This window comes from Monodelphis domestica, chromosome 6, assembly GCF_027887165.1.
Source record: "Monodelphis domestica isolate mMonDom1 chromosome 6, mMonDom1.pri, whole genome shotgun sequence".
Taxonomy (NCBI): Eukaryota; Metazoa; Chordata; class Mammalia; order Didelphimorphia; family Didelphidae; genus Monodelphis; species Monodelphis domestica.
In genome coordinates this window covers 221,029,609-221,050,017 of record NC_077232.1, presented here as the reverse complement: position 1 = coordinate 221,050,017, position 20,409 = coordinate 221,029,609, and the positions used below count along the sequence as shown (strand labels likewise).

The 20,409-nt window shown below is 39.1% G+C and overlaps 1 protein-coding gene across 1 annotated transcript in view; it reads left to right on the top strand.

Annotated features, from left to right (window-relative positions):
* Window positions 1-15,163: 15,163 nt before the first annotated feature.
* Window positions 15,164-20,409, top strand: part of GPM6A (glycoprotein M6A) — a 507,062-nt gene continuing 501,816 nt past the window's right edge. The window contains exon 1 of the mRNA XM_056802931.1: window positions 15,164-15,682. Within this exon, the coding sequence (XP_056658909.1) occupies window positions 15,679-15,682 (4 nt within the window). The 5' untranslated portion in view covers window positions 15,164-15,678. The remainder of the gene's footprint in view (window positions 15,683-20,409) is intronic.

Sequence of the window (20,409 nt, the reverse complement as noted above, 5' to 3'; positions counted from 1 at the left end):
CATTCTTGATCTTCTTGATGAAGTGTAGGATTTCTGGCATCTTTCTGCAACAATTCATTCTCTGGATTTTGGAGTGTCAAGCTTCTTTCTTGAAGATATTTTCTCGAACAAAATTCAAAAATCTTGGATTTTTATAACAATACAATCTTAAACAAAAAAATTAAAAAATTCTTAGATTTTAAATTAAAATACAACCCCCCCCAAAGTAGGTGTAAAAAAACATTCAGTTCAACTCAGAATGCAATGTTGAGTTATGGGGGTGTTTGAGTCAATTATCAAAAGAGGAGAAAAAATAATCAAAAAACATAAGGAAAAAATCAAAATAGGTCCTTGTATAGGTCTAATTTAAAGTAATTTCTATCCCACAAGTATGTAGGACAGAATGCAGTAATATTTCACTTAGTCATTTGTAGCCAAGACTACAGGAAGTTGCCATAATATAAGAAGAGAAGAATTAGAATTCTATTTTGATGGGGAAAGGTTATTCCCTTGTCTAATTTTTTTGTCATTCTCAGGGATATAGGGAGCCAGCATGATAGTCCAATTTTGTACTTGTATGAGTACTTCGCAAAGAGTGTAGATACAAGGAAGTCCTATGATTTAATGTATGTCAAGCGTCGCAACCTCAAGTCTCACATTAGTATTTCCTGTGTGCTCTTTTTGGCACTATTCAGGTTAAGTCTGTGCTCCTTGTTTTTTATCCCTTTTTCTGGAATCAGATTCAAACATTAATCACAGTCTCATAACATTTTATCAATAAATGGCAGGTTCCCATAGTTTAAAGCTTTTGCGTATATATTGATATTATAGCAAGAATATATATTAACTTCTATTACTGCAGGAAAAAATATTAATATTAATTATGTGTACCTTTAGTACAAGAAATGAGAAAAAATCAAATATTCTAATCAAAATAAAGAAAAGCAATAATAAAAATAAGGAAAAAAATCAGTAATTCAATGTGTCTCTCGAAAATCAGCATCCATTTGTCTATGGATTATTATCTCCAATTCATGAGATAGGTTACAGTCAATCAGTCTCAGCAGAAGATGCTTTCTTCACATGTGAGCAATGAATCCAAGAGTCTTTTTCTCCAATCTTTATAGATGTTGGAGTAGTTAACAATATTTGGAATGGTCCTTCCCATGAAGGCTGAGTTGCTCCAGTTCGCTTGAAATTCTTGATATAAACTTTATCTCCTGGGTTCAGGTCATGCAGAGAAAAATCTAGTGGTCCAGCTTGTACTGCAGCTCTGGATTCATGAAGTTCACGTAGTTTGTGCTGTAATTCCTGTATATAGGAAGCAATAGGAGTATCTCCCCCTAATAGTGAGGTATATGCAGGGGAAAAAGGTTTAGCCTGTATAGGCGGGTGTCCCAAAAGCATCTCAAATGGCGAGATATGTAAGTCTCCTCTAGGCCTGCTTCTGAGATAAAATAGGGCCAGAGGGAGAATTTCAGACCATTTTAAATGTGTCTCAGTGCATAATTTTCTAATCATAGTTTTAAGTTCTTCCTTTCCACTTGGCCTGAGCTCTGGGGATGATATGGAACATGGAATTTGGGAGTTATCCCCAAGCAAGAGTATATCTGATTTAGAACAGAATCAGTAAAATGACTCCCCCTATCGGAATCAATACGTGCTGGCAGGCCAAAGCAAGGAATAATTTCTTTTAAAAGCACCTTAGCAACAAAAGCTGCTGTGGCTCGGGCTGTAGGAAATGCTTCTGGCCATCTGGTCAGTTGGTCTACTATGACCAGACAAAATTTATATTGTCCGGCCTTTGGCGTCATTATGAAATCTATCTGCAGATGTTCAAAAGGTGTGTAAGCCAGAGGACGTCCACCAAAGGCTTTTCCACAAAATACATGTTGGTAAAGATTCCTCTGGTACTTCCAATAATAAAGAACCATCTGGTGAACAAGTTATTGTGGCTCTGAGTTTGCATAGAAGGTCTCTCCCCAGCAAATTTAAAGGGGAATCAGGCATTAAAAGAAAGGAATGTTGTACCTCTAGGGGTCCTACAGACACCATTCTAGGGGCAAGTTTTTCAACTCTTTGGGGTATTCCTGATACCCCCACTACACTTTGTGAATCAACAGAATAACAATTTAAATCTGGTACATTCTTCAATACAGACCTGGTAGCTCCAGTGTCTAATAGACAATCATAATAAGTGTTACCCACCTTTAAGGTAACATGGGATTCATTAGTATGGGGAGGGCAGTGGATAGGGACAACGGGTAGTAGAACATCAGGGTCCAGAAAATCAAAGGTTGTATCCTCCGATTCCTGTGCCCCAGCCCCACCCAGGCAACATCATTGTGTTTGGGATATTCCTTGGGCACCCCTTGAAGGGCACCTCGACTATTTTTTGGACGAGCTCCATTTCTTATATTTTGTTGTTGGGTATTATCATTTTCTTCATTTGGAGCATTGTCATTATTTTCCCAGTTCCTATTTCTATAATTCTGGTTTTTAAAGTTCTTATTTCTATATTCATTATAGTTATTTCCATAATTGTTATTATAATTTCTAGAGTTTCTAAAATTCTGGTTTCTATGACCATTATCATCTCTATAGTTGTTCTGGTTTCTATGACCATTATCACCATTTCTATAGTTATTATTTCTAAAGCTATTATTAAACTGCATATTCCTTCCAATCATCTTAAGAAAGGTTCTACATTTCATCATTTTGTGGCACTTCATCTCACAGAAGTGGCAAGTTACTGATTTATTCATGAATTCCCGCAAATGGTCTCTCCCTTATTTTTCAATTGTCTCTTTAACATTTCAATTTCTTTCTTTAAATCTTCCACTGATGTATCTTCTTCCTCACGTCTTTTTACATGACATTTATAAACATAGGTTGCTACTCTCCTCAATTCTTCAAGGTCCATAGAGTCCCAATTAGGACAGCTAATTCTAAAGTAGTCTTTTACCACTGAACAACAATTCTTAACAAATTGCCTATGTATTTGTCTAATGTCTCTTTCTCTGGATAAATCAAGGTCAATATATGTATTCCCTACGTCAATAAGTCTGTCCATAAACTGGGAGGTTGTTTCATCAATACGTTGTCGGGTTTTTTCAAATTTTTACCATTTTTCAGGTCTATCAGAGAAAGCTCTCATTACTGTCAATAATGCTTCTCTGGCCTGGTTTAGTTTTGTGTAATCTAGTTCAACATTGGGGTTCCAATGTGGATCTTCAGTTGGCCAATAATGTCCTCTTCTACCTCGCTTTTCATTAGCCAGAGAGACGATATTATTTTTCTCTCTCTTTGTTAATAATGCTTCTAATATATTCTCAACATCCAACCAAGTGGAGTCAAAAGTTCTGAATATGTTCTCTAATTTTTTTATAATTAATATTGGTTCGTCCTCAAATGATGGCATCTCTTCCTTCATTTTTTTTAAATCCTCAGGGGTAAAAGGTGTATGATGTCTTACAGATAGCAAGTTTCCATTCTTATTAAAAGTGGGTACTTCCCTTAAAGGAAATAAGCTATCTGAATTATTTGGTACTCCTGTTTCTAGGCTTCTTGCTCCATTTTCAATTGGGTAAGTCTGAGAAATAGAAGAGTTGGGCACATTAAAAGGAAGGATTTGTTGTTGTCCGATGGGGCCAGAAAATTCAGAGGTAGGGTGTGAATTTAGGTTGGAATGTGAACTTAAAGTGGATTGTGTAGGATGAGAAGGAGGAGCCAAGAAAGAAGTGTGAAAGGATACAGAGGTGTTTGGGTTGGAGGAATCAGTAAGGTATGAAAAAAAAAAAAACCTATATAAGAAAAGGAATCTCTTGAGCAAGAGAGGTTTGGAGATCCTTAGATACTTGGAGATAGATCCTTTTGGAGGAGGCCCTTTGAAGATCTCTTGAGAAGAAGTCCCTTGGGAGGCTGACTCTGGCTGGAACTCCCTCTGGGGAGACTCTGTCCCCCTGACACCCTTGCTTAAGACAAATCTTGTGGTGAATGATAAAAGGCTGACTGACTGATTCTCTCTCTCTTAAGACTCAGGTCTAGGCCATGTTGGCTTAAGGCCCTTCATACTTATACTTTTCTCTCTCTTTCTCCTTCTTTAATTCTTCATTGTATTATCAATTAAATTCTCTATAAAACCCAGTTGACTTGGGCATATTCATAATTTGTGAATATATTCCCTGGCGACCACCTTATATTTGATTTAAAAACCAAGACACTGTAGTGAAACATTTTCAGTGGTCAAATTTACTCACCTTCTCTTATATCTATCACAATTTATATCTTCCACCATTTTAACTATAACAGTTTATGCCATCAACTATTTTAAACCATTTTAACTCACTACAGTTTACAACATCAACCATTTTAAATCTTACAGTTTATGTCTCTCCAACTAATTTAATTATTACACATTGGAGATGTTGAAGCCATCAGAAGTCTCTCCACCAGATAGGACTTCCCCTGTCATGTCGACATGAAAGAGCTGGATCAGTTTGACGAATTTTGCTGGGCAACCAAGCTTGCTAAGGATGACCCACAATGGGTCCCTGTTCACTGTATTGAACGCCTTTGTCAGGTCTATGAAGACAATGTAGAGACTTAGGTTCTGCTCAAGGCATTTTTCCTGCATTTGCCTCACCGTGAAGACCATGTCGATGGTGCTGCAATCTGGTCGGAAGCCACATTGTGATTCAGGCAGGTTCTGCTCTGAAACAGATGACAGGAGTCTGTTGAGTATAACACGGGCGAGGATCTTTCCAGCAGTGGAGAGTAGTGAGATGCCTCTGTAGTTGTCACAGGCTGCTCGTGAACCTTTGTTGGCGTGTTGGAGCACAAAGGACAACACGGCCATCCGATGCAGCTGAGGAAGTCTCCAGGAGTAACGACTTTTCGTGCCACTGGACCCAGGCTTCCAACGCCGAGAGAGTGGGACTGTCTCTGTGCATCGGCTTTTCCACTTAAATCTCCTTCACGCACAAGTGTCTTTGTGTGTACTCAGGGGTGTATGGGGTGCTCAGGGAGGGGTAGTATCTCTGGTATGGAGGGCTTGTCGGGCCCTCCTAGGGCAGCTCTCCAGCCTCTGACCCTCACCTGACACCCAGCTCTCACTTGTGGCTCCCAGTAGCTGCTAGCATGCGGCAGCGGCCACTCCCTGGGCAAAGACTTCGACAGGCCGGCTAAACCTTGTGAGGGTAGCCATCGGGTCATCGACCCCTGGTGAACCAGGGCTTTGCTCACCCAGCATGTGAAGACTGCTTCGGCTGAACAGGCAGAAGAAACCAATAAGAAGGTTCAATGGCTGAGATGGAGACACAGCAAAGCACTGTGGAGTGCTTAGAGCATGTTGGAGCACAAGAAACATCATATACGACAATGTAAATGGAAAGAATATGACACGTTTTAAAAACCTTTTTATAGTTCAAATTTCCCCATGAAAACTTACGTAACTCTCCAGCTCATTATGATTTTCCCTTCTCTGGACCTCTAATGCACTTAGATTTAGCACCTTCTGGGTTAGTATTTAATTTCAGGTGTGCCATGGTATCAGTCTTGCCTCTCTAACTAAATTACAGTGTCCTTGAGGGCAGGACCATGTCTTATAACTCTCTTCTGGCCTCCACAGCCCACAACAAAAGAGCCCAAATGACCTCAGTTTATTGGTTGGTTGAGTGATTGAGGTATTTTGTTTCAGATACCCGTAAAGCTTTCTTTACACACAGAGTATATTCAGTGGATTTGATTTGCTGCTTTTTAAAAAATGTTGCTCTCAGTGATGTGATGTATGTTCATATGGAAATATGAAGGCCATGTCTTGGTCTCTGATCAGAAAAGTCTTATAGATAAGCAGGCCCTGTGATGACAGCAATAAACAATTCTAATCAAGATTCAGGGGTCTGGTGAAGAGAGATTCAACTGGCTTGCAAGAGCCAATTATTAAATTTCACATATGAGCATTTACACTTTGAAAATAGGCAAACACTGAAAATCAGGGCTCCAGTTATTGTCCTATTGATTGTATAGACTGAAGAAAGTGATGGGGAAAATATTAATAATGCAGTTTAACCTTAAAAATGTGACCTGTGTATATTTTTTTTGGAGAGTTGGTTGATAAATGTTTACTGTTGTGGGAAATGTAATTCCAACTCAGTCTAGGACTCACTTACTTCAAGAATAGGGAGGTTCAGGGAGCGGCTGGGTAACTCAGTGGATTGAGAGCCAGGCCCAGAGACGGGAGTTCCTAGGTTCAAATCTGGCCTCAGACACTTCCCAGCTGTATGACCCTGGGCAAGTCACTTGACCCCCATTGTGTAGCCCTTACCACTCTTCTGCCTTGGAGCCAATACACAGTATTGACTCCAAGATGGAAGGTAAGAGTTAAAAAAAAAAAAAGAATAGGGAGGTTCATTGCAAATCTTATAAAATAGGGTTAACAATATATACCTTAGAAACAAAAAGGGGGCTGTGACAAAAAGGGAATTCAACAAAGGTGGGGAGGGGGAAAAATTAGGGGCATTCAGGGCTTTGACTGATGGTCTGTCAGTAACCCCTCTGTGTGAGACGCCTTCATGAATGGGGTGCAAGCAAAGGTACACACTATTAGGAGCATATTTGTACAAGAAGTCTTGATGTTTGAGATATGTATCTGTGTGAAAAGCCCATCATAAAAGTCTATGAAATGCATGTCTTGCAGATTCTGTTGTTTATACAAGTGGTTCTTTAATTGCACCAGATCCACTTTCTTTAGCTACTTGCAATCCTGGGGTCAGGGACTAAGGTGTTCTTCATGACTTGGGGTCAGGGATCCCCCCCACTCCACTCCACTCCCACTGCCAAGGTTTTCTCATGGAAGGGATATATCAGAGTCCATTCTATTTTTGTTCTGATGATCCACCAGCATCTACCTTTTTGATGTTTCTTCTACAGGATGCTCCATCTCCCTTCTATGATTTTCACTGGTTGTCTCTTATGCTTTAAACATTCTCCTTTCTCTGTTCTGCCTCCAGGATTTCGTCTAGACTCAGATTACATTCCATCTTCTGCAAGAGGACTTTCTCAGTTTCCTCTTCTTCCCCAGTGTCTTTCCTTTGAGATGATTTTCTCTTTACACACGGTATATTTCTTGTATGTATAGTTTCTCCTTCCTTCCTTCCTTCCTTCCTTCCTTCCTTCCTTCCTTCCTTCCTTCCTTCCTTCCTTCCTTCCTTCCTTCCTTCCTTCCTTCCTTCCTTCCTTCCTTCCTTCCTTCCTTCCTTCCTTCCTTCCTTCCTTCCTTCCTTCCTTCCTTCCTTTTTTCCCTCCATTGATGGGAATGCTAATCAGTGTCATTCTTGAAAGAATTCAGCCTCAGACTTTTCCCATAGGGATCATTTTCTAATTTATTCTTTTTAGTTCTGTTTATTTCATTCTTTTACAGTCTCTCACATCTTCCTATGTTTCTCAGAATTCCAAATAAATGTAAGCTCTTCCTGCACAATAATATTTGATTACATTCTTATGCTACATTTTAAAAAATCCATTCTCTAATTATAGGATCATATAGTTAACGTACTTGCTCAGGGTTGCCAAGGTAGTATCAGCGATGTGATTGGAATATGTTTTCTGACAATAGAGAGGATCCTTTTTAAAAATGAAATTTAAAGGAAGCTAGGGAGTCAAGGAAGATGAGATGAGCAGGAAGAGATTTCCAGATGTAGGATACAGACAATGAAAATGTCCAGGGACAAGAGGAGTCTCTTGTGCAAAGAACAATAAGGAGGCTGGTGTCACTGGATCATGTATGGAGTCTGTAGAGATGCGCCACACTGACTTCATTCACATAATAATTATGCTAATTATTTTCTGATGTTGAATTATCTTTGTGTCCCTTATATAAATCCAACTTGATTATAGTGAATTTCTGGATATATGGCTTGCAGTCTTTTTGTGCTCATTGCATTTATAAGTTTGTATCAATATTCCCTGGTGAGATTGATGTAATTCTTTTTCTTTTAATCTTTTGCTTCCCTGGCTTTGTTACAAGGACCATATTGATTTCATAAATAGAGTTTGGTAGAGTTCCTTCTTTTGCAATTTTTCAGAATAATCTTTGTTGCAGAAATTTTAATTTTCTTGAATGCCTGATAGAATTAGCATAAATATGTCTGATAGGAATTCCTCTCTCCCATCTTTGTTAATTCTCTTATAGTTCTTTCTTTTTTGTAAGACTACATGTTTAAGACCCTTCTTTCTTGTTTAGATAATTGAGTATTTTACAAGTTAATTCAAGATAACAATTATTTAGATTAAGCGCCTACTATGTTCCAGATGTTTTGCTAAGCCCTATAGATAGAAAGTGAGAAGACAGTTCCAGCTCTCAAAACTAGGTAATATGCAGAGTAGATGGAAAACATTCTCAGAAGAGTTTTTAGTATCTGGAGGAAACAGGGGAGTTACCAATTACCTCTTTTCTTATAGGGATAGATATCATTTTAACTTATTTGGTCTCTTAAGAAAAAGTTGTATTTTTTTGTTTTGTTTTATTTTGTTTTTCTTTTTCCCCTCTTCCTTAATTACCTTTTGATGATTCTTTTGAGTTCTGTGTTTGAGCATCAAATTTTCTGTTCAGTTCTGGTCTTTTCTTTACAAATGCTTGTATTTCTTCTACTTTTCCAAATGACCATACTTCCTGTAAGAATATAGTTAATTTTTTTGTGTAATTGATTCTTGGTTGTAGACCTAGTTCCCTTGCTTTCTGGAATATCATATCCCACGCCTTTAGGTCATTCAGTGTTGATGTAGGCAGATCCTGTATTATCCTCCCTGTAGTTTCATGGTATCTGAATGACTTCTTAGCAGCTTGTAATATTTTTTCCTTGGTCTGATAGTTATTGAATTTGGCTATAACATTCCTGGGTATTGTTAGTTGTGGGTTAAGTACAGGAGGTGATCTGTAGATTCTTTCAATCTCCACTTTTCCCTTTTGTTCTAAAAAAACAGGGCAGTTTTCTTGGATAATTTCCTGTACGATGATGCCCAGGCTTTTTCTTTTGTCATGGCCTCCAGTTGACCAATGATTCTTAAATTATCTCTCCTGGAACAATTTTCTAAATCTTCTGTTTTGTGAATTAGGTGCTTCATATTTTCCTCAATTTTTTTATTCTTTTGATTTTGTTTTATAGTTTCCTGCTGCCTTATGGAGTTGCTTGCTCCTAATTGTTGTATTCTGGTTTTTAAAAACTGTATTTCATCCCTGGCTTTTTGGTCATCCTTCTCCTTCTGATCTTTCATCTCCTTTGTCTCATTTTCAAGGTGATTAATTTTGGCTTTCAAGACATTATTTTCTTATTTTAGTTCAAGTGCCTCTCTTTCCATATGACTTATCTTGCTTTATAAGTTCTTTTCCCAGTTGTCTTCATCCTCTCTTAATTGGTTTTTGAATTGTATTTTGAGTTCTTCCAAAGCCTGTGTCTAATTCACTGGAGTTTCTGTGTTTTTTTGCTTGGTGTTTCTTCATCCTTCTTTGTTACATTTGCTCTTTGTTCATTGCCTGGATAGAAGATGTCAATTGTAATTTCTTTTTTCTTTTTCTGTTGTTTGCTCATATTTACCCCTTATTTTCCTCCTTTTGTTGCCTGCACTCTTGCTCCCCTCATTATGTTTTGGATCTGTGGTTTTGGGCTTTTTTGTCAGCCTTCCCCCTTGAAGCTTAGATAGCAAATCTCTCAATGCAGTCTGTAGGGGAGGGGTGTTGGAGTTTGAGCTTCCCTGCCCTCTGAAGGCTTTTATGAGATTAAATCCAGCTGGTTTGAACTTGTAGAGCTGGATGTGCTCTGAGGCCAAAACCTCGGGGGGGGGGGGGGGGATATGGAGTGTCTCTGTTGCTGCCTGCTTCTTCTACAACTGCTTCCCCACCACCTGCGTTTGATGCTCTGAGCCTGGCACAGCTTTTTCCACAAGGTACTCCCTCCAGACTAGCAACTTTGTCCACCCAGAGGTTCCAGCTACCACTGGAGGTTCAGTACTCTAGGCTGGGGAGGCATCCTGGGACCTTACTTCTTCCTTCCCCTTAAAACGGAGTGTTCTCAAATTCAGCTTTTGGGGGGGGGGGCGTGCTTTTTAAGTTGAGTCCAGCAGGAAGGTTCCTTGGCTCTGTCTTGTTGTAAAATTTTATTTTCAGTCCATTAGGAATATTTAGTTTTTAATCAGTAAGGAAGGGTTTTCAGAGGTCTGAACTTTCGATGCCTCTAAGCAGCCATCTTGACTCCACCCCTCTCCTCATCTAGTATTTCTGAACAGAATAAGATGTTAAGAAGATCTGGAATGTAGGAAAAGATAAAATGATTAAGTACCAAACAAAGGAATTTGCATTTGATTTTGGGTAGTAGAGAACACTGGAGGTCATTGAAGGGGGAAAGGGGAGGGTGTCATAGTCAAGTCTATACTCTAGAAAAATCTCCTTGAGTGAGGATGGATTTCAGTGGGGGAAAATGTTGTGAAAGTCAAAATGATAAGATTTGGTAACAAACTGAATATATGGAGTAAGTAAGAATGAAGAGTTGAGGGTGATAACAAAGTTGCAAGCCTGGGTGACTAAGAGGATGATGGTGCCCTTAATAAGAATGGAGAAGCAGGGAAGAAAAGAGGATTTGGGGTCAGAGTTAGATTGTAAGGGATATTTTATATAGGTTGAGTTTGACATACCTACTGGATATCCAATCCCTGATGTCCAAAAGGCCATTAATATGGAGCACAAAGGAAAGATTTAGGACTGGATACATGGATCTGGGAATCATTTTTGTAGCTGTAATAACTGAACACATGGAAACTCATGAAATTACCCAATGAAGTTTTTTCTGCCCTTTTACATTTTTTCTTTGTGTTTTAGCACACAATCAATTTGTGTAAAGATGCCTTGGGGATCCTTAGAAATATATATATCATTTCCCATTTATTTGGATGAATTTCAATTTTTCCAGCAAGCTTATGCAGTACTGTATTTCTGTTGAATTTTTCTAGTTTTGAGAAAAATATTAAAATCTACTATCATTGTATCACTATTAATGTCTTCCTATATTTGACCTAGGTTTTCTTTTTTTAAAAATATTTTTAAAATGTATTTATTTAATAGAATTTATTCCCAGGTATCTCATCTCTCCCCCCGTATCAAAGAAGACATCACCCAACAAAAAGATATGTATAAATAGATTGTCTTTCTTAGTACTATTTTTCATCTTATTCTCTGGATTATTCTTCATATATTAATTCAATAGCTACATATAATATTCCTTTGTTCTACTTGTTTCCCTCTTATTTCATGAAGATTTTCCAACTTAAAAAATTAACCTGCTCATTGTTTCTTATGGTGACCTAGATTTTCTTTTAAAAACTTAGATATTATGCCATTTTGTGCATAAAGCTTTTTGTTATTCTTTTCATTGTCTATGGTGCATTTTAGTATAATGCAATTTCTTGTTTATATTTCCTGACGTTGTTGCTTGAATTTATTTTTATTCTTTCTTTCTTTTTCACCTCCATTCATTATTTTAAGCATACTGACATTTGTAATACTCCTTACCAAAAATATTCTTTTTTTTTCTTTCCATCCCTTTTCTTAACCTTTTTTTCCTTTTAGGGTGTTCTAAATCTAAGTTTCATATCATAAGCTTTTTGTTTACACAACCATTCCAAATTCCCTTTATGTTCTTCAAATGATTTGGAGTTTCTGGCAGAACTTGACTTTTGTTTCTAACCAACCCATGGAGAATGAGATTTTGATTAGTGTATGACAATTTAAATAAGTAGCCTGAAATAATATACATAAATATAAATATAACTAAAATAATAGTTTATTTTAAGGTAAGAGAAGGAAGGGAAGGAAATTAGGATAATCTATCTAAAAATCAAGTTGTAAATCTACACTATCTAATAGTTTTCTACCTACAGATTTACTTGCTATAACTAGTTAAATTAAACCCCCTTAGTTAAAATATAAAATGGGAAGGAATTGAAGGTAACAGGAACTGGGTTCAAAGGAAGGGTCTCACTGACAGTTGTCCTCTGGTGTCTTGAGTAGCAATGTTGGAAATCATCCTCAGCATCAACAGGATTCACAGGGTTAGGCAGAATCACAAGGAAAGCCACAGGATAGAGAATATCTGGCTCTTTTGGTTCATCCCAGAAGAACCCGACAGAAACTCCTCTTGGCTGCTTAACAGTCTCTCTCAGAAGAAGAAGAAACTGCCTGTCACTTCTCTGGAACCTTGCTCTTGCCTCTGCCCTACAGGATTTCCTGCTCCTGGTTTGTAGCATTGGTCTTGCTCCTGCTAATTTCCCTAGAACACAATATAGGATGTTTTTACATTTCATATTCAAGGCCATTCAGTAGCCAAATTACTTCTTTCTGTTTTTCTCACATCTACAAATAAGGGTTGTAATTGGTGTTCAGACTGATCAATCTGTAAACATGTTGGAATTCACATACACATCTATAGTATAATATAAACTCACACATGATTATGCAGCAATAGTTTAATTTTGTTTTGTTTTGTTTTTTCTCTAAATTTCTCAAGTTCTAATCTGGTCTCAGAAAGTTTCTAGCTGTGTAACCCTGAACAAGTCCCTTTTTCAAAAAATGAGCTGGAGAAGGAAATCACAAGCCACTACAATATTTTTGCCAAGAAAACACATTGAATAATATAGTCCACAGATTCAGTAAGAGCTGGACACAATCAAACAACAACAAAGTATATCACTTAAAGAAGGCTCATAGAAAATATATTTCTAAATTTCCATTCTGGAGAATGGACAAAGAGGTCAAAAGTTTCCATTTTTTTTATTCTCTTCATCAAAATTTGGGTGAGTTGACTGTCTTGCTGATATCATGTTTTAGATATTTCTCTCCTGTCTGTTTCTGACTCTCTTGACTCTACCCCCAATCCATATCTGCCTCCTTACTCTAAAAGTTTCCCTTTTGTATTCTCACTGTGCAATATCCACCTGCCTCTGTAGCTCCCTTTCACTTTTGGGGAGTTTTTTCATCAAGAGGAAGGGTCCAGGCCATCCATCTTCCCATCTGCTCTGCTTCTAGCTCTTCAGATTTTCTTCTCTAGGTACCTATCCACTCCTTGCGAGGCATTTCCCACCCATTTCAGATCAATTTTATTTACTGTCATCACCCTTTAGAATATAAGCTTTTTGAAAGCTAGTACTCTTCCTTTTTTGCTTGCTTTTGTAACCTTAGAACTTAGCCAGAGCCTGGCACATAGAAAACATTTAATAATCTCTTTCTCTTTTTCAGTCATCGCTTTTGACCAACTAATACCTTTATCTCTAATATTGTGATCAGTTTTAGAAAGGGTCATTGAAATGTTCAAGATTCATAGTTCCCATGAACAATGAGTTATAATAGAATACTGAATTGTTTTCATCAGAAAATTCTTTTAAATGAACATTTTAAATGGTGTGTTGCTATCTTGAGGTATTTTACATAAAGCTTGGAGTCATTGCATCCCTTTTCCCTTCTGTAGTATATATTTTTTAATCTAAGTGACAGATTTTTTTAAAGCAAACTTTCCTGAAATATACTTTTCCTTTATATAATGAATGCTTATTTAAATATAACTTCTATACTGTTACTATTATATATTAGAGACTCATATGACACTCTAAGTGCAGAATACTTAATACACATTGCCTCCTTTAATAATTATAATAGTGTCTATTTAGCTCTTTGAAGGTTTTGCAACCTTTAAGATTAATAAAAGACTTTACCTATATGCTAACTCTTTTAATCCTTACAGCAACCCTATGGGGTTAGATATTGTAGGTATTTTTATAACAAGTATACAGATGAAGAAACTGAGAGTCCTCAAAATTAGATGATTTGCCTGAGGCCAAGTAAGTATAAGTGGCAAATTAAAACCCAGGTCCCTCTGGACTCCAAAACAGATCATAAATCATTACCCAGAGGTTAAACTAATCTCCTCATTTCATAGATAAGCAGAGAGTGAGGCCCATGGGGAGGTTAAATGACTTGGTCAAGCATATACAGAAACAAGAGCATGGTAGTCTAGTCTCTCATAAACTGAGCTCTTAAGGCGAGAATTTGCTATTTAACAAAAGTGTTGGGAAAACTTGAAAGCAATCTGGCAGAAACTAGGTATAGAACAACATCTCACACCACTGAGTATAATTAAGCTCCAAATGGATACATGATAAAGAGTAAATTATAAGCAAATAGAGAAAGTAAAAAATACCTATCAGATCTCTAGATGGAGAAGGATTCATGACCAAACAAGAGAGAGTAGGTTCAAAGGAGGTAAAATAGCAAATTTTATTTATATGAAATATAAAAGAGCTTACAGAAACAAAACCAAATGCAGCTATAATTAGAAGAGAAATAGGAAATTGAACAAAATATCTTTGTAGCGAGGTTCTCTGATTAGTTTCATAATCATGCACAGGTAGTCCAAAATATTCAACACACAAGTCAGAATGGGTAACCTTTGGCAATTTTCATCCAAAATAATAAGGTGTCAGTTGAGGGAAGTATTCCCAGGAGTTTCAGTGCTATGACTTTTCAAGAAAACCAGATGTAACATCAGAGTTCAGGGAATGTTGGGAACAAGACTGTCCACCAGCACCAGCAGTCAACCCCACCTTTTTCCCCCTTGCTCCAAGACCAAACTTTTAGAAGAGCTACAAAAGTTTCATTACTCTAATAATCACAAGAACATAGCACTTCCACCACCATGACATTTTTACTAATCGTTATTTAACCAACGAATAGAAATATTTCTAGGACATATTAAACATGGAATAACAGTTCCAAAGACAGTTCATTCTCACTACCTCCCAAAAGTTGGACGACCACTTAACCTAGATGGGATTAAAAACCTAGAACTGGAAAGGATCTCAGAGGCAAAGGAGTCCACTATCCTGATATTACAGATGAGGAAACGAAGGTCCAACGACTTGCCTAGGGTCATCTGGAATAGAAGAAACTAGACTGGGAACAAGGTCTTATGACTCCAGAATTAGTTCTGGATGCCATAATGGGGATTCCTTTTTAGTTATGAGTTAAACAAAAGAGGCTCCGAAATCTCTTCCAATTCTAAAATTCGGGGGGGGGGGGAAAGGAGAATCGAAGTAAAGGATTCTAACTGAAGTGTCATTGTCCCCAAATAGGTATAATATTCCCAAATGTCACAGCTCTGAAAGCACCACACTCAGACTGGTTGATCCCCTTATCTTTTCCTGATATCTCATCCACAGCTGTGTGGAAACTTTGCTACTTGGTTTCAGTGCTTTCGTGGTATATGAGAGAGAAAGGATGTGAGGAAAAGCAGATGAGTGTAGCGGGTCTGGACTTAGAAGGAGGATCAGGGGAGTGAAATTGGTGGTAGTGGAGTGAGTTGTGAGGAGGAAGTGCACAGGGGAGGAGGGAGGAATTACAGGGCGGGGGGGTTCCTCTAGTGAGGCATGACAGGTGAAAAAGGAGGAGGGGTTTTGTACGCCCGCCTTTAGTTGACTGACGCCAGAGGGAAATCTCCACTGGGAGGGGAGAGGGGTGTGAGGGTCAGTAGCAAAGCCAAGAGCCTGTGTTCCTGGGGAGGGGAGAGCAGCTGGCCGCTCCAAAAACTTCGGGCTACCTCTGCAGTCTGACAATCTCATGCATCAGAGCCCTAGGAGGGAAGGGCAGAAAGACTTCTTGAAATGGGTGAGTGGGGGCTTCCAGGGCTCATTGTCCCCGGAGCACAGCAGCTTTAGTGGAATCGTTCCTTTTGGGAATTGGGGGAGACTGGAGCTGAGCCTCCTTCCTGGACGAGTCCAGCTTGGCCACCGCCCACTCGTTGCTTCCCTCTGGGTCCTTCCCTGTGAGGGTGGGAAGCATGGGTTCGGGGTGGAGAGGCTGGGGAGGGGGGAGGTCTGGAGGCGCCAACGCCCCTCTCCTCTCTAAAGATTCTCTGGCTCACTCTCGGGAGGCGAGAGAAGCCAGATAAGAAAAGGGTCCCCGATGGATGGAGCAGTACGCAGAGGACTGGGGGAGGGGGGGGGTACACCGAAGGGAGGGTGGGGAGATACACCTGAAGGATGGGATTGCTCTTGGTGCCTAGGTAACTGGGGTGGGGGGAACAGAGGAAATCCGGAGGATCTTCTGGGGGATCCGAAAGGCAACTGGGATCCAGTTCCTTTTTTCAATAGCACAGCTAATGTAGGGAAGAACCCGAATGGAAACTTCATCAAACTTATAGTTTATGAGAAGTCAACTTGTATGTTTGAAAGTGTTGTGGGGGGAAAAGGGGAAGGCATTTCTGGCCCCGGTCCAATAGGAGCGCCATGGATCCGAAGGTTTACAGTAGGAGTCGGGAAGCTGAGGGTCAGTTTCCCCAAACTTTGGCCATTTCAAATGGTGAAAGAAGGAGCTGTGTGCCCCATGTCTTGCTCTGGTGTTGGGATGTGACCCTGGGCACAGTTTCGTTGCTCTGAACGGACAGGTAGAGAAGAGAAGTGCAAAATAGCTATTCGAACCCGAAAAGAAGATAGTGTCCAGGAGAAAGAATGTGTGTTAGAGGGTAGGGGCAGTAAGGGAATGTCCATTGTTCCCAAGAGCCATTTCACGTCTGAGAGTTGAGACTTGAACCCATGCCTTCTGGCTCCGAGTTTAACGCCATTATCACTACACCACATTTAAGAAACAAACAGTCCTTTAAACACACCAGACTTGTTGGAGGCTTTTCCTCTGCTACAGTGGGACACACATCTTGTAAATTTTGGCAGGATTCACTCATGTTAGTCATAGGAGTTGAAGGAAAGGTCTCTGAAAAACAAACCAAGAATATTTTTAATTGAGTATAGTATATCTGAATTGTGCATATACCACTGGGATTGGGTCAATGTAGGTCCATCAGAACAAACGCAACCAAATGTCCTCATTTAACTTGTACCACTACAAGTCCCAAGTAAATCCATCACAGAATGGAGGATCAGGGCAGTATGCAGGAATTTTGTGTCAGGGGAGCCCCAGAAATGATTATGGAAGACATCAGGGCCATTGGCCAGCAGAGTTGTCAATTAGGATCAAGCAGCAGTAGTGGTCATTGGTTGTTATTCCAAGGTTAGCTGACCTGTTGATGATTACCAGTGACAGGAACCTCAGGAATATAGGAGGACACTCGGGAAAAGCACTTTTCCTTATCTCATGCATCTACTGACTTCACCCAAGTTGGTACCCAGGAGTAGTCCTGAGATGTCCAATACTGTCTGTAATGGCTTCTTATCAAGTAACTGGAGGCAGGTGGTAGAAACTTCTAAATGACCCCATTGGGGTTACACTCCTGAGAGGCCAATGTTTGAGGATATTTATTTGGCAGTTCTAGCATATATAAAGTTGGAAACCATGGAAACCTGAGTCTGAATCTTGCCTCTGATGCTTACTAGCTTTGTGACTCTGGACAAGTCACTTAATCTCTCTGAGCTTCAGTTGCCTCATTTGTAAAAAGGAAATGATAATAGCACCGACCTCCCAGGGCTATTGTGAGGATCAATTAAGAGAAAATATATAAAGTACTTTGTAAAGCTTAAAATGATATATACATGGGACACCATACTCTTTGCCTCTCTTTAGGCATTTTAATGATCACTGTTTTGTGACTTCTGTGGTTCATGTTTAGTTGGGTCTGACACTTCTTAAACCCATTTGGGATTTTCCTCACAAAGATACAGGAATTGTTTGCCATTTCCTTCTCCAGTTCATTTTACAGATGAGGAAACTGAGGTAAACAGTGACTTGCCTAGGGTCTTACAGATAGTAAATACCTGAAGCAACATTTGAACTCAGAATAATGAGGCCTGGCATTCTATTCACGGTGCTACCTAGCTACTATATTTCTGTAGACCCTAGGACAGCCTTGATGAACCTTTTTCCAAGTTCCAATGCCCAGAGGGCAAATTCAAACTCTCTGTAAGCCCCAGCACTACCAAAGAGGGAGCTAAGGGAGGAAGTGTTTGCTTTGGGCAACTGGACAGAAGGGCAGAGCATGCAAAAAAAAATGTCCTTGGGTGCTGGGAAGAGGGGGAATAAGTGTTATTGTGCCACATCTTCACCAATGCTACCCTAGGACAAATGGCCATTGATCCCCCTATGCAGGGGTATTGGAAGGAAAGAAATGGAGTGAGCAGCCGAGGTCAACATGACTGCCCTGAGTATAGTTCCTACTTCTTGTGAATGCCTCAAGGTATCTTCAATGTGTCTCCCAGGTTCTTGTCCTTTTGTCTGCGACACAGAATTGTCTTGACCTGTCCCAGTTGTCCTACCCTTACCCAGCACTCCTTCCAGCCCTCAAAGAAATCAAATCGTGCCAGGCAATAGCTGTTGTAAGAATAAAGGGATGCAACACAGGCATAGTGAGGAATCAGAGGCAACAGAAATAGGAAGAGATACAGCAGAAATAATAATAAAAATAACTACCATTTAAATATTGCTTAATGGTTTGCAAAGCTTATTTTACATATATTAGCTCATCTGGTCATCACAACAACTTTAGAAGTTAGGTGCCATTATTAGGTCCATTTTATAGATGATGAAATAGCCTGAAATGTTAAGTGACTTGCCTGGAGCCATGAGAGATGGGGATGTGAATTTGAATTAAGGCCACTCAGATGAGGCTGCCCAATGTACTGGCTCAGATTTATAACAGCTGCAATTAGGAGTCAGTAAGAGTGTTTCCCTTCCACCTCTTTTAAGTGCTAAAATACCGTAAAAACACTTTTTCACTCAGCATCTCTTTTTTTCCAAAAGCCTTTTAAAAATCTTTAAAAGTCAGCAAAAAAAATAAAAAAGGAATACTGCTTTAGAAAGATTTAAAAGAGAGAGAGGACATTGCTACAAGCAAAGAGGAGGGAAAGCTGAGTTGATTGCATTAAGAGAAAGCCATATAGAGAGCACAAAAACCTTTCATGGACAATCAATGTCAGTAAGCAGGGAGCCATCTTAAACTGGGGGTGTTACAAATGAAATTGATCTTTTAAAGGAAGTCAGCATTACTCAGGCCAACACGGCTGTCCAGTCCTATTTGCCTTGTCTCCCTGGTGCAAATGTAGCCAATTCTTTGACATTGCTGCCTGGTGGAGAAATCGGGGGTGTTAGGGTTAATTGAATATTGAGATTAGAAGAGTAATCATGCATATTATACACAGGGCCCTCAAGAAAACTGTGAAGTAGGTGAAGTGAGTCTTAGATGGAAGTAGGGGCATGTAGCCAAGGAAGAATACAAAAGCATGGCATGGAACCTGGAGACCAGTGCCAGGAAGGCTAAACCCCAGAATGAGTTGAAGCTTTTGAAACTTGCCAAATTCAACAAAAAAAGTGTTTTTTTGAGGTTTTTTTGTGGGGGAGGTGCAAGAGAAATGGGATGTGACAAGAAGACTAGGGGTCAAGCCTGGTGATTGACATGGATCAGGGTTATTTTAATGGAGAAATTCATTCAACTGCCACTTTGCTGATCTGTTTTCTTTAGCAGGGTAAGTAGGACAGCATAGTTGAAAGATCAAGGACTGATTGGAATCAGAGGTCCCTAGTTCAAAATTCCTGGCTCTGCCACAGTGTGACTTTGGGAAATGTCCTCTTTAACGGTCCACTTTTCATCATGTGTAAAATAAAGGGTATGTGTGTTATATGATCCTCCCAATTCTAAATCTATCCTCCTCTGATCTTCAGGCTTTGGAAAGATAGTAAAAACACATGGTCAGTAGGAAATTTATGGCAAAGATGGGTGTTTATAGATAAATAAAAAAGGGTCTGGTAACTAAATGAAGCAGTGTCGTCGGTGTCTTGGCCAATACCTCTTTACAGGACGTTACTGCTACAGACCATTATATAGCCCTGATGAATAATCAATTTAGAGTTGAAAGGGTTCCAGTTTAATCCCTTCCACAGGTTTATCTTTATGAGTTAAAATACATTCCAGGTAAAACAAATGAAATCTTTTGTGGTAACCTACTTCAAATGTTTGCTTTTTTTTTTTTCAGTAGTAAAATTTTGCTTGTTTAATAGTGGAACAGATATAGATTTATCCATTGTATTTTCTCCAATAAAAAAAAAAAAAACATTCCCCCCTCCCAAACCTCTTTTTTTAAGTAAGTTAACAATTTACTGGCCTTATGTGATATGTTAGAGACAATTCTTATTTACATTTGACCCCTTTTTTCTGCTGTACAAAGCTCTATTTTAGGCAATTGGGGGAAGGGGAAGGGTTTGAAAAGGAAAATGAAGCTCAATGGAATGAGTTTAACTCTAAGCCCAGAATTAGGTTGGCACTTGAATCTGCTGCATTTTTTAGGGCACTGTGAAGCATGTTAATTCCTCCTCTTTTGTTTCAAACAGTTTGGTTTTGAGGTCAGTTTGGTTTCAGATACTAAGGGGTCATGGAAATAAGGCTTGATGTG